Below are 14,481 nucleotides of genomic sequence, written 5' to 3'. Positions count from 1 at the left end.
TAAAGAACTACCTTCAACAGAACAAAGTGAAAGTCCTTGACTGGCCTGCACAAAGCCCAGACTTGAATCCAATAGAAAATCTGTGGGGGACACTGAAGTCTAGAGTTCATGCCAGAAGACCAACAAATCTGGAAGAGCTTGAGAGATTTGCTAAGGAAGAATGGGCTAACACTCCTCAGGAGACATGCTTGAAACTTGTTGAGAGCTACAATAAACGACTGATGGCTGTTATCAAGCAAAAGGGTTACACTATTGACTATTAACATCAGAGGGCTAATAATTTTGACCTCCAAGCTTTTTTTATTTTTGATTATAATTGTGTTTCTGTTTGTATTACAAACACTCAAAGCTTCCTGAATAAACTGTTATGTTTAAAAATTATGTGTTTAATCCATTAAAAAGCACTTGGGAGTTATTTGAAAAATAATGAAATATTTTATAGGGGGCTAATAATTTTGTCTTCAACTGTATATATATGGTACTTAAAAATACATATATAATAGTAGGGCTGCTCGATCTTGGGAAAAATCATAATCACGATTATTTTGGTCATAATTGTAATCACGATTATTCAAAACGATTATCAGTTAAAGTCAAAATTATTTGCGCTCCTGAGAATTTTTTTTTTATATAAATATTTCCCAAATTATGTTTAACAGAGCAAGGAATTTTATCAGTATTTCCTATAATATTTTTTCTTCTAGGCTTATTTGTTTTATTTTAGCTAGAATAAAAGCAGGTTTAAATATTTAATTTAAGGTCAATATTATTAGCCCCCTTAAGCAATAAATATTTTTGATTGTCTGCAGAAGAAACTACTGTTATACAATGACTTGCCTTATTACCCTAATTAAGCCTTTGAGCTGCACTTTAATCTGAATGCTTGTATTTAAAAAAAAATCTAGTAAAATATTATGTACTGTCATCATAGCAAACATAAAAGAAATCCGTTATTAGAAATGAGATATTAAAACTATTATGTTCAGAAAAAAAAAAAAAACTTCATGAAACAGAAATTGGGAGGAAAAGGGTTGCTAATATTTAGGAAGGCTAATAATTCTGACTTCAAGTGTATACATGCAGTTATTTTCCACCCTGCAAAGGAAAGAGAAATAAATACAATATAATAAAAATATTAAACAAACTGTGCTTTAAGCATATTCACTGTAAGAAAAACACTTTAGCTACAGCAGTCCTTCAGTCAAGACTAGTGAGGGATTTTCTTGTTATTTGATTAATAATCATAGAAACAGGCGGCAGCAGGAATATTTCTCGCTGTCTCTTTGGTTTCTCTTTCACGTGTCTTTTGATTCTCAACTCGTTTGTTTATTACACAAATGAGGGTTAATATAAATAATCACTAAACACCGCGTTTTGACACCTATTTGACCATTAAAGTGCTCACGTTAATGACTTTAGATGTGTGCGCTCCTCTGCTCGTCTCAGAGTGCGAATGAGCGAATGCTGACCGGCCGCATGCTTCTGACTGAGTGTGTGTGCTGCACACACACATAAGCACGCGCTCGTTCGCGCTTTTAAGAGCAACACGTGTACAACTAGAAAGGTGGCAGTATATGATGCAATAATCGTTTATCTCGATTAATGCTTTTTTATAGTCGTTTGAAATCTAATTCGGATTTTCGATTAATTGTACAGCCCTATATCATAGTGGAGCATTTTATGCCTTTTTCTACCTCAACACTTATCCTCTCCCGCGCCCCCCTTGTGAACTCTGGCGCCCCCCTTAGGGCCCCCTTGGGAACCACTGGTCTAGGGGGTCGATTCGAGATCACGATCTTTTTACGATTAATTTTGCAGCTCTAGGCCAGACTTTGAAGATTACTTGCACGGATTGATTGTTCACATAAAGAATAACACTCAATAGCACTAGCAAAATGAACACATTTGGATTTCACAGACTTTAAATGATAAGAAAAGATCTTTTAAAGGAGACCTTTTATGCAAAAACAGAAACAGTTGTGTGGTAACTGTGTGAATATAACCAGCTTCTAATGGTAAAAATGTGTTTTATGAGTTTAATGGGTTTTAATTTTTATAATCAAACAGTCTACAGAAACACTTTGATTGACATTCATCCTTTGTACATGTCATCAGAGGGGGGAAGCCCTGCCCATTAGTGACCATCTCTCCCTCATTAGCATAAACAGCCCTGAGTGAGAAGCAGCCGTCTGACATTAGAGTTATCTGCTGCTATGGTGACATAGGTGTTTTTAAACTCCACCCTCTTTTGAAAAGAGTACAGTCTCATTTAAATTTAAAGCGACACTCACAAAAATGACACAATTTGGATCAAAGCCTACACGGGCAGCTTTAAAGAGTTCTAAAACATTATTTGTGTGTATTTTGAGCTGAAACTTCACACACACATTCTAGGGACATCAGAGACTTATTTTACATCTTGAAAAATAGGGCATAATAGGTTTCCTTTAGGTTTATAATAATAATTCACATTAAAGATTGTTTTGATAATTCTCATTATTAGCGATTTGTGCTTTTAGTCAAATAAGTGTTACAGTGCTGTGTTTGCTTACAAAAACCTAAACTCTGATTTATTAAAATGTGACTTTGTCTAAAGTTTCTAACTTTTTCCATTCACAGGAAGTCATCCCCACTTTCGACATGTCTGTCAATGAGCTCTTCTTCGATCGTTTTCCAGACTCTGTGTTGGAGCATCAGATTCAAGTGCGACCCTACAGCGCTATCAAAACCAGAAACATGCGCAACCTCAATCCTGAAGGTAAGGAACCTGCTGGAAATTAGTGATTTAAGTCTCTATTCGGGTCATGGTGCCAAATTGGTGACATTATAGTGATTTCAGTCTCTAATCAGGTTTCGGCATAAAATAGTTGAGAATTTGGTGATTTTTAGTCTCTATACCTGGGTCACTACACCAAATTGTTAAGAATTTAGTGATTTTTGTCTCTATCTGAATCACAGCACCAAATTGGTGAGATTTTGGTGATTTCAGTCTCTATCAGGGTCACGGCACCAAATTGCTAAGAATTTGGTGATTTTAGTCCATCTCTGGGTCACATCACCAAATTGGTGAGAATTTCTTGATTTCAGTCTCTATCCTGGTCACGGCACCAAATTGACCCTTCGCTAAGCTCTGCCTTTCTTAGTTACTGTTGCTACGCCTGTCAAGCTTTCGTGCCTGGCACGTCTATTACAATGCGTGTGCACCAGTGTGAGACATTCCCAGGGATATAATTAGTCATTTTTGGCGAACAAGTGAGATATCCAAGAAAGAAAGACACAAATGGACTGCAGTATGCATTACAGGGGTATATTCGCGACATAAAAGGCAACCGATTAGAGAATAATTCAATTAAAATTGAAGCTAGCTTAACCTAGCCGCCTCATACGCTAACCATTCAACAGCTTAGTTCATGCAAAGCAGGAGAGGTGAAGTTTAAAAATAATCTAATAAGAACTCATTAAACGGGGATTTCTCTCTTTTTAGCCAAAAAGCCTGATAGGCTAATTGTTGTGCAATGACATAAAGCGTTACTAACCGACGAGGAAACACGCATGGACAGAGCTTTACATAATTCAGATTCGTAATTTGGGAACAATAACCCATCACCTATTCGCTTTTTATATGACTACTATGGTGAAGGCTTAAACAGAGCAGTGCTCATAATGTCAAGCAGGGGGAAAAAAAAGACAGCTGTGAAACATAACCGGCTTTGTATTTTTGTTGGAAACACAATTTAGATCTGTTTAGGGTAAGAGGTGTGTGAGTTATTGCCGTCAGTCTATCACTGAATGTGTCAGGATATCAAAACAAAGCCAACTTAAATCTGCTCCTTTAGCACCCCTCACAGAGCTTGATCCACTCTGGCATTTCTCCTCTTGAGTTTTTGGTTTTGAAAAGGGAAATAATTCCACCACCCTGTCCAAACTTTCAGGAGACCGGGTGTCAGATTTACACAATCTATATGCACAATGCTTTGGCTTGTTTCCCTCGCTCGAAAGCTTGACAGAGCCCCTGCATATAGCCACGATTGGTGGGTGGCGGTTTTGGTTGTGGCATAGCGAAGGGTCAATTGGTGAGAATTTGGGGATTTCAGCCTCTATCCGGGTCACGGCACTAAATTAGTGAGAATTTGGAAATTTTTGGAATTGTATTATTTAAATGTATATTTTAACAAACCGAACGCAGATCTTACAGTTTATTGATAAAGTATACATATGTGACTCTTCTGTCTCCTGTCAGACATTGACCAGCTCATCACTATCAGCGGGATGGTGATCCGTACATCTCAGCTGATCCCGGAGATGCAGGAGGCTTTTTTCCGCTGTCAGGTTTGTGCGTTTAACACGCGTGTGGAGGTGGATCGCGGACGCATCGCTGAACCCGCCGTCTGCCGAAACTGCAACACCACACACAGCATGGCACTGGTGCACAACCGCTCCGTCTTCTCCGACAAACAAATGGTGGGCATCTCACTTCTATTCAGCTGCATTTATTTTTTGTATCATTTTACGGTCTTGAATTTTGTTTTATTTGTATAATTTTGGTATTTATGCAATTGTAAAAACAGATGTATTGTCAAGTTATATTTGTGTGTAACAGATAAAGCTGCAGGAGTCTCCGGAGGACATGCCTGCGGGTCAAACTCCTCACACCACAGTCGTCTACGCTCACAATGACCTGGTGGACAAAGTGCAGCCCGGAGACCGAGTCAACATCACCGGTATGATTTTATTTGAAGTAGCATGGGTGTAAATCTGATTTAACAGTAGGGGGGGCAATAAATCTAAAATTTCTTTCCAGCATTTTTTTGAAGGGGACACAAATAATACAGCCGAATTGTACTAATAAAGATGTCTCCCCGCAGTTAAAAATGGTTTCATCATTATTAATATAGCGTGGAGACTACGGCATTATGATTATTTTTAAAGTTTTTCTCAGGTTCAATGACAAAGCAAATTTTTCTTCTTTATTGCATTATTTGTTGTGTTGTTTACAGTCAACTGTCTGACTCCTGAAGCAGAATAAATGCAGGAAAAGACATTTTCCATACTCATAATAACTAACCTGTTTACATTACAATTGTTAAACTGACCGATCATATTGTAAATCAGTGAGCCTGTGAGGTTCATCTGCTAAAAAGCCACAACTACGAAAACATAAATTGTTCACCCCAAAAGAATTGTCATTATCCCTTCAATAAAGCACAACACCCTTACCTGACACTGTACATCTGACTGACCCTGCTCTGCCTGTTCCTCAGTCATTTCTTTCTCCTTTGCCTGTGATTAATATTGTGACATTAGTATTTTCATAAGCACTCATTCTTAAAGCCAAATTGCCTTAATACATGAAGTTTTTGTATTTGGCGTTTAGCTGCACTGAAAAATTGTCTTATGTCAATTTTTTTCTGTCATTTTATCCAATACATGACACTGCAATGCAAGTTTATTTATGTTGTAGCACATTTAAATGGTAATTCGAAGTGCTGTACATAAAGAATGCAAAACTATCATAAAAATAATCACAAAAACAAATAACTAAAAAAAGGTTAACATTTTAATTTTAAATTAATTGAGTTACTTAAAACAGAATAGAAACTGATTATACAATAATACAGTGGGGTTAGTGTGCACAGTGCAGCACAGCGCTCATTTAGCAAATACACAGCAAAACAATATGCTAATTGTGGTCGTTAATGTTAAGTTAACATTATGCCAAGTCGTCATAAATTAAACAATGCATGGGAAACGGCTTTAGCGTTAGCAACAAGCTAACGTTAACTAGATAAGTAATTTTAATCGTTAATACAGCAGATTTATGGAGAATTACATCCTCAATCAGCATTTTTGCCACAACTAATTTATGAACGAGTCTGTATTAACTACATTGAAGAGAATCTCTTTATTTAAGGTGACAAGGGACAAGCCTCTGATGGGAGGGGACATGTCCCCACCGTCCCCTCCGGGATTTACGCCCCCTGTGAAGTAGGGATGCTCATTTCGGTTAATTTTGCTAACCAACAACCGCCGCTCGTTAATCAAATATTAACTGTTAACTGGTCATATATTAAATTAGAATTAAGTAAAAAAAAATTGCGTGTCTGTTGTGTCTGACACATTAAATATTGCATTTTAAATACTGATTTATTTTAACATGCGAACATAACAACAGAGTGTAAGGTCCACCCAGTTGGCCCAATGCCGGTGTCCACTGGTGGATGAAGGTTCAATGCCTGTTCGGTCTTTCCAGTGCACAATGTTGATTTACCTTATATTTAACTCATATCTGACTCCAATTTTAGTATGAGGTGGTTTAGAATATTAATATATTTATCCTTGTTTTATCTGACTCCAATCATAAAACATTAAGAAGATTATATCAATATGTAATTTAGATAAATGTTTGAAATTGTCTTCACTAGTAACTATTACATCCGTTCATTCGGGTGCTCATGTCGCTCAGAGAAATCGCCTCGGCCGAAGGCGTCCCTCACGGTCACACTCTGGTCAGTCTTGAATATTAAACAGAGGTAAATTGACTAATACTTTAGAAGGCCGCTACCAGGGCGCTCGTTCTAAAATACTTTAGTTAGTCCCGCTTAGATGTACATCTTTGAGTTAACCCTTAAAGACCTAGAGGTATTTTGTGGGCACCTAATAGGCCTATATTATTATTTTTTTAAAAGCAGTTTTTATTTTTATTTTAGCAGTCAGCCTCAAGTGTCATATATCATTTTAAACAGGAGAACCTGAAGTTTCAATCTGTATCATTTAAAGGTCCAGTCTAAAATATTTTTTGGTCCAAAAACATATGAACAGACAGAAAATATTCCAGAATTTTCCAGAAACGATTTTTAAAAAAAGTGGCATTTTCTAGTTATTTCAAACAAAACCTTATGAAGTTTGTTTTTCTTTCTTTAGAAATACATGCTATGATGTTTTATACTTCCAAAATAAATTTTGTCTACATCCACAATTCCCTGAGCAAGTTATAGCAATTTATTTTAATGTTATTCCAAGGCGTTTTTCTATGGGGGAAAAAAAATGCATTTATTTACTGACAATGTATTTGCCCAAAAGTTCTGGGAATGAACTAAACAGAAAAAATATGTTACAAAATAATAGAACAGTGAAGCAAATTTGACTTTTTCCAAACAATATATTTTCAGTTACTATAAACAACACCACTTACAATGAACAAATAAAAAAAAATAAGAAAATAATAAATAATGTGTCAAAGTCCAAATATACATGGTGCAAAACCTCAGTAAAAAATAGATATAAATATTTACTATACCATAAACAGTTACATAACTAAATTAGATTCAATATGGAACATCCTTAGGTTTTATGTGCCAGCATGGATATGGTTGTCTGTGGATATGGATTTGGAGATTGTTGTCTGCAATGCAGACAAACAGCTGCACCTTCATTTGCGTCTTTTGAAAACAGCAAGAGCAGCAGTTCGTCTTTGCTGTGTCACTGTTTTGTCATGTTTCTGTGCTGCTGTGCATGCAAAAGTACTTAGTATGAAAATTATTTCATGCAAAACATTTTTTTTGCGTTTTATTTAGCCGCGCATAAATGTATGCCTATCTCTCATCCGTGTTGTTCAAAAAGCTTGTTGGTCAGCAAACAAAAGCGAAACCTATGCTTATTGGTTGTGATATAGCGAGTTTGAACCAATCTGGGCATGGAGGAGGGACAATGCATCAATGTATCATGTCTGGTTTGTCCGGAGACACAGTGACGAGCGTTTCTTTGTCAAATCAGCGTTGTCAAATTTTGATGACGTAACCGCACTGATTCCGGAGCCTCTGAAAGTCCGCGAATATTATGTGATACAGCACTGGAAAGCTGAGATTCTCTTCTTTATGCCAATCTTTGAATTGTATGAATCGGATCAGCGGATCAAAAGTTATTAAACATTTAAGAGCAATACTTATTTTTAGCCGCGGGCGGCTGTCTCGGTCTTTAAGGGTTAAGACAATCATTTCTAATTAGAGGTTAGGGCATTAATATAAATGTACCCGACTACTGGACTCTATAGTAACTTTGGTTTTCACCAAGCCCATGGTTTCCCATATGAACTTAATTTAGAATAATATTACCTTCAAATAAAGGTCGGGTACCCAATCTAGGTTAGTTGTGCAACAACTTGTTGACCTAGACGGGAAGTTAACGCCCTTTCCACCTAAGTACACTTGAATCAATATCAAGAGTCAGTCGGATCCCTAAAACACAATTAGTGTGCCCAATGCTCCATCTCAACTGGATTTTAGTCCGTCTACTGACCTGACGCAAGACGTGCGGAAACAAGGATACAGCGCAATCTACTATAACTAATAATTACAGAGTGAGCAAAATATGATCAAACATTACAATTTATTAGTCAGGTAAAAGTATTATGCCAATTCAATCAGTCAATTCATAAATGATCAATACAAAACATCAAATTATCAACGATAAATCCAAGATGAAAGATGCATACCTGACTTCAAATTTTACATAACATGGAGCAGGCTCCATGTTTTGGGCTGATCTGGTTAGGCAGAATCGCCCTGAGCCTTTCTCAAACCTTACCTTAAATAATCCAAGAATTCCCTCAAGGAAGGGGGTGTGTGCATAACAAAAGGCATTCACATTTAGTGCTGCCTGTGGAAAAGTCACACCCTTCACAGTGGTTCAAAAGATGCCTGAAGTTATATATTTATTGTTTTGATTATGTCTATTTCTGCGAGAATGAGACCATTGTACCAATCGCACTGAGACATTTCAAATGATATCAAACATGATAGTTAAAGTCAGTTTGGTTAATCTAGAACATTCAAACATTGAAATGACCATATGTGTGAGTTGGGGGGATGAAGCAGAGTTTCAGCAGACTCAGATGCAAATGCAGCAGGAACTGGTTTTTCCCGCATTCCCACCTGCTGGGTTGTGGTGTCAATTGGCCCTGTTTCCAGCTCATGTTTTGAATTGTCAAAGACATCAAAAATATTTGTAATATTTCAATTCTTACAAGAGCATCTTCACACACCTGCAGTATTTCCGACAGCATAGAAAAACAGAATAAATTAAATGAATAAAATTGATAGGCCTGCCCTAAAAAAATTTTCACGTAAATGATTCATTTAGGCCCCGTTTACACTGTCAGGTCTTGATGCCTAATTCCAATTGCCTATATCTGATTTGTTTGCCTGTCTGTTTACACGTTGTTTTAATTGTGACCCATATCCAATTCATGTGTTTACACTTGCCATACAATTTACGATGTTGCGCATGCATAAAGGCGGGTTCTAGCATCTGTGCCACATTAGCCATGATGGAAGAAATTGTCTTGTTTTTAGCTCTGCGAAGTGTAGTATAAGCAGTGAATGGTTTAGTCCAGATTTACCCCCACGTAGTAATAATGGTATGGCACTGATGTGTGTGTGTAGTTAAATATGTAGCCTTTGCCTGTGTGCGCACTGGTGTTGGAGAGAATAAAGTTGTTCTATGTGTAGCCCGCAGTGCGTGTATTAATAATAGCGACAAAAAGCAAAAGTTACAACACGAAGTTCACCCAACTTTAAAATGATTTTGAGGCGGAGGAAGGAAAGGGCCGTCATCGCAGCTTGCGCTAATGGTTTATCTATTGTGTCCTCCACCATTCAGAGGAATTTGTGGGTACGAGAGAGATCTCGGGTCTGGTGGGAGCAAATGGTGTCGACTGACCACTTTCCTCCTCTGTGTTTCCTCTGATGTTGTTTACCGTGTCGGCATCTCCACACACGCTCTTCTTTCTGTCATTAAACAGCGTAGAAACACCACATTGTCGCAAGTTTAATGATGTACAGAACGGAATGCCTCAATAAATCCGATCTGCCTGTTTACATGACAGTCGCATTGTCACATATCCGATCTATATCTGATTTATTTCCCCATGTGAAGGAGGCCTGAAACCAATCTCTGAACATCCGAATGCATGCCTTTTTTTTTTTTTTTTGTGTTTACTCAGTCATAGAACAGATCCGATCTGCGTCACATATGAGCAAAAAATCGGAATTGGGTCACATTTAACTGGCAGTGTAAACAGGGCCTTAGGTTACAAAATGAAAACACTGACTGAATCCTTTATAAGAACCGGCATAGGCTGTTTTTTTTTTTTTTTTTTTGTACATTTTTTTGTATATTTTTACACTCATGTTTTTGTCTTTCGATTGGCAAAATGACTGAGCAACTCTTCTGTTATCGTGCTCAGGCATCTACAGAGCTGCCCCGATGCGTCTGAACCCACGGCAGAGTCAGGTGAAGTCCGTTTACAAGACCCACATTGACGCCATTCACTTCCGCAAGACTGATGAGAAGCGTCTGCATGGACTGGACGAGGACGGAGAGCAGAAACTCTTCACTAAAGAACGAGTAGCTCTGCTGAAAGAGCTAGCCGCTAAACCTGATGTCTACGAGCGCCTGTCCTCTGCTCTGGCTCCGAGCATCTACGAACACGAGGACATCAAGAAGGTCAGTATGATGGGAAACTCTAAATTGATGAAGTTGTTTTGAGTGAAATTGCAAACTTGCAAACTTGTCCCACCCTGTCTTCATGTGTTGATTGAGATTACGTCAGTCATCGAATAAAAATGCACATTTTAAAGCACTTCACAGGATCTTTTCATCAAGGAATATGCTGTCAGGACATGAGTTGATGGTGTTGATGTTTTCCAGGGCATCCTGTTGCAGTTATTTGGCGGGACGCGTAAGGACTTCACTCAGACGGGCCGAGGAAACTTCCGTGCTGAAGTCAACATCCTGCTGTGTGGTGATCCGGGCACCAGTAAATCCCAGCTGCTGCAGTACGTGTACAACCTGGTTCCTCGCGGTCAGTACACGTCCGGGAAAGGATCCAGCGCCGTTGGTCTCACAGCCTACGTGATGAAGGATCCTGAAACCCGACAGCTGGTCCTGCAGACCGGAGCGCTCGTGCTCAGCGATAACGGCATCTGCTGCATCGACGAGTTCGACAAGATGAGCGATAACACCAGATCTGTGCTGCACGAGGTCATGGAGCAGCAGACGCTCTCTATTGCTAAGGTGCATAGGCTTATACGTATCTGATTACCTTAGTTTTTTAACTATATACGTTTCATCACAGTATTGACCCAAGCTGCAGTAATTTAACAAGTATAGTTACAAAAATGCTTTATTGTATATACATGTTGAGAGAAAATAAATGTTTTAAACACATTAAATTGCAAAAGGATGACAAAGTAAAATAGGTAACACTTTACAATAAATTCTCTTTCATAAACCGTTAAAATCAACAATGAGAAAATGCAATATAGTTATTCATTCGTTCATTTTCTTTTTGGCTTAGTCACTTTATTAATCAGTGGTCGCCACAGCGGAATGAACCGCCAACTTATCCAGCACATGTTTTATGCAGCGGATGGCCTTCCAGCTGCAACCCATCTCTGGGACACATCCATACACACTCATTTACACACATTATACACTACAGACAATTTAGCCTACTCAATTCACCTATAGCGCATGTCTTTGGACTGTGGGGGAAACCGTAGCACCCGGAGGAAACCCGCACGAACGCAGGGAGAACATGCAAACTCCACACAGAAACGCCAACTGTCCCAGACGAGGCTCGAACCAGCGACCTACTTGTTGTGAGGTGACAGCACTACCTACTGCGCCACTGCGTCCCCTATTATAGTTATGTCAACGTTCATTTTAAAAAATACAACCGAATAAGTCTGTTTACTACATTTAATGAAACTATTTCGACGTTAGATTTAAATTTTAATAATAATAATAATAATAATTCTATACATTTATATAGCGCTTTTCTGGACACTCAAAGCGCTTTACTCATTGGGGGGCGGGGTCTCCTCATCCACCACCAGTGTGGAGCATCCATCTGGATGACGTGATGGCAGCCATATTGCGCCAGACCACACACCAGCTGATTGGTGGAGAGGAGACCATGAACCCATTATGATATGAGGATGGTTAGAAGGCCATGATAGACAGAGGCCAGTGGGCAGATTTGGCCAGGATGCAATGAGAAATTGAAAAAAAGAAATAAAGAAAATGAATGCATTTCAATAAATTAAGCATTAACTACGAAATTAACATCACCTAAGATTAATAAATGTTTTTGTAGTTATTATTACATGGAGTTTAATGAGTCGGAATTCATGAACAAAAGGCCTATAAATAGTCTCAGATTCTGTAAGTCTTACTTTTTGAAAATAACCTAACCAATACTAATACAACAAACTAATAAAACATTTTCTTAAAAGGCACTCAAAAACAATTAATCATGGTGTTTTGAGGTACCTGTGATATCAATATTGTGCATGTTCATTATCACAATATATTGAATATATGAATACCAACATGTATCTAAAGGTGCATGAAGGATTGGGTTTGGAATTGCAATGCATTTGTTTGAACTGATGATTAATGCAGGATTGTGTGTGTGTTTTGTAGGCTGGGATTATTTGTCAGCTTAATGCTCGGACCTCCATCCTCGCAGCAGCCAATCCTGTGGAGTCTCAGTGGAACCCCAAAAAGACAACGATAGAGAACATTCAGCTGCCTCACACACTGCTGTCCAGGTACAAATTAAACAACTGTATGTATAGCGGATAATGTATATTAATCATCTGCTGAATATTTAAAACAATGTGTTTTGAAAAATATTAGTTAACATTAATTAGATTAAAAATAAAGTAAAAATGTAATGTTTAATAATTACAGTTTAAAATAGATGTTTTCTTTTAGGATGTGTTACATTTTTTGTAATGCAAAGTGTTGTGCTGCTTAATATTGTTTGGGAACCAACTTCCTAAGTGCAGTGTTTATGTGAAATGCCAATAATTATGTAATAATTTTAATGTTTAAAAGTAAAGAAAAAAAACATTTGGATGATATAATTAAATATTAGTTTGTCAGTATAGAAGTGTTTAATTTAAATTGGTTGTCAAATTAAATTATAAACTAACTTTGAAAACATTTATTAACAAAAGGCAAATTTACATAAAATAACTTAATTTTTTTTAAACCTTTGTGATCTCAAAGATTATTAATTATTCATAATATTAGTTCAACATATGCTGCTTTTTATTTTAATGTTTTTTTTTCTTCTTTTGTCTAATAATTGTCTCTCTGCATCTGTTTTTTTTCAGGTTTGATTTGATCTTCCTAATGCTGGACCCTCAGGACGAGGCGTATGACAGGCGTCTGGCGCACCACCTTGTCTCTCTGTATTATCAGAGTGAAGAGCAGATTGAAGAGGAGCATCTGGACATGGCTGTACTGAAAGACTACATCGCCTTCGCTCGCACAACTGTACATCCCAGACTGAGTGAAGAAGCCAGTCAGGCCCTTATTGAGGTATAGAAACACTATAACAGCACAGCATTATATGTTGCCAGCTTTGTTACTTTTAATTTAAGGACGATACTGATATTTCACTGTGATTAGCTGATCTTGATTTATTTTTTAATTGGCCATTTCATATGTCAGATTTCTTTTGCAATCAAATTGGTCGTTGTCTCTTTTATAATTAAAGGGGCTGTATGTAAGTTTTGGACTATTAATACTATAATATCCATAATATTTTTGCAGATATTTCAGAAATATGCTAAGTCAGGGCTCGAAATTGCGACTGTTTTGGTCGCATATGCGCCCGAAAATTAATCTATGCGACCTCATAATATATATGGGAGCATTAGTGCGACTGCAGATAATGGTTGTAGTGCGACCTGTTTTGATTTTTTGTAAAAACGTGCTGAATCGCTCTTCCCTGCCGCTATATTGGTTCATATTAGCTGTCAATCACTCAAGATATTCCGCAGTCAGATGACAGGGAAGGAGCTTTTATGACCACGGGAAATGCAAACGGCTGAAGAGTGAAAACTTAAAGCACACAGGTTTGCAAACCCCACCTAAAGTTGAGGCGCAGATGAAAGTGATCATGACATGTGGTGAATATTGATCCGCCAGCTGAGATCAATCGACCATGTGCTTTTCGGAGAAGGCGCCCGAATCTCGATGCGTTGCATTCACTGCGTGTTCAGCGCTAATACTGTACATATCATCGCCAAAGAAGCTCGCCTTTACTAAGTTTACACTGAAGCTGCGGCTCATAAACAGCGGTATTACGCCGGTGGTCATCGCAAGAATCCTGCTCTGCCTGCTCATAAATTGGGTCGGCTGACTCGCCTGCTTTTCCACAAACACAGAAAAATGAAGATCAGCTCAGACTGAACCTTTAAATTGACACAAACTGAAACCAAAACTTTTAAAGAGTGATAGAAGTGAGACTTTACTTACTTTGTTTTGTCTATTCTTTCTAGAGGTGTATATTATTATTACTTTTTTATTTAGTCACTGATGACTGATTTGCAGCTTTCAGCCTTGAATTTAATTATTTATTATAATCTTTTGTTTGTTTTATGGCAGAAATATTATTTATTAAAC

The 14,481-nt window shown here is 37.8% G+C and overlaps 1 protein-coding gene across 2 annotated transcripts in view; it reads left to right on the top strand.

Annotated features, from left to right (window-relative positions):
• Nucleotides 1-14,481, top strand: part of mcm4 (minichromosome maintenance complex component 4) — a 30,475-nt gene that overhangs the window by 9,911 nt on the left and 6,083 nt on the right. The window contains exons 8-14 of one of the 2 annotated variants that reach the window (XM_087308229.1): nt 1,775-2,758; nt 4,241-4,461; nt 4,601-4,721; nt 10,244-10,503; nt 10,708-11,073; nt 12,487-12,614; nt 13,185-13,392. In XM_087308229.1, coding sequence (XP_087164355.1) covers nt 2,641-2,758; nt 4,241-4,461; nt 4,601-4,721; nt 10,244-10,503; nt 10,708-11,073; nt 12,487-12,614; nt 13,185-13,392 — 1,422 coding nt within the window. In that variant the 5' untranslated portion in view covers nt 1,775-2,640. 2 annotated transcript variants of the gene reach the window in all.

This window comes from Danio rerio, chromosome 24 (genome assembly GCF_052040795.2).
Source record: "Danio rerio strain M-AB ecotype USA chromosome 24, GRCz13ab, whole genome shotgun sequence".
Classification (NCBI taxonomy): domain Eukaryota; kingdom Metazoa; phylum Chordata; class Actinopteri; order Cypriniformes; family Danionidae; genus Danio; species Danio rerio.
This window is presented reverse-complemented; position numbering and strand designations above follow the sequence as displayed.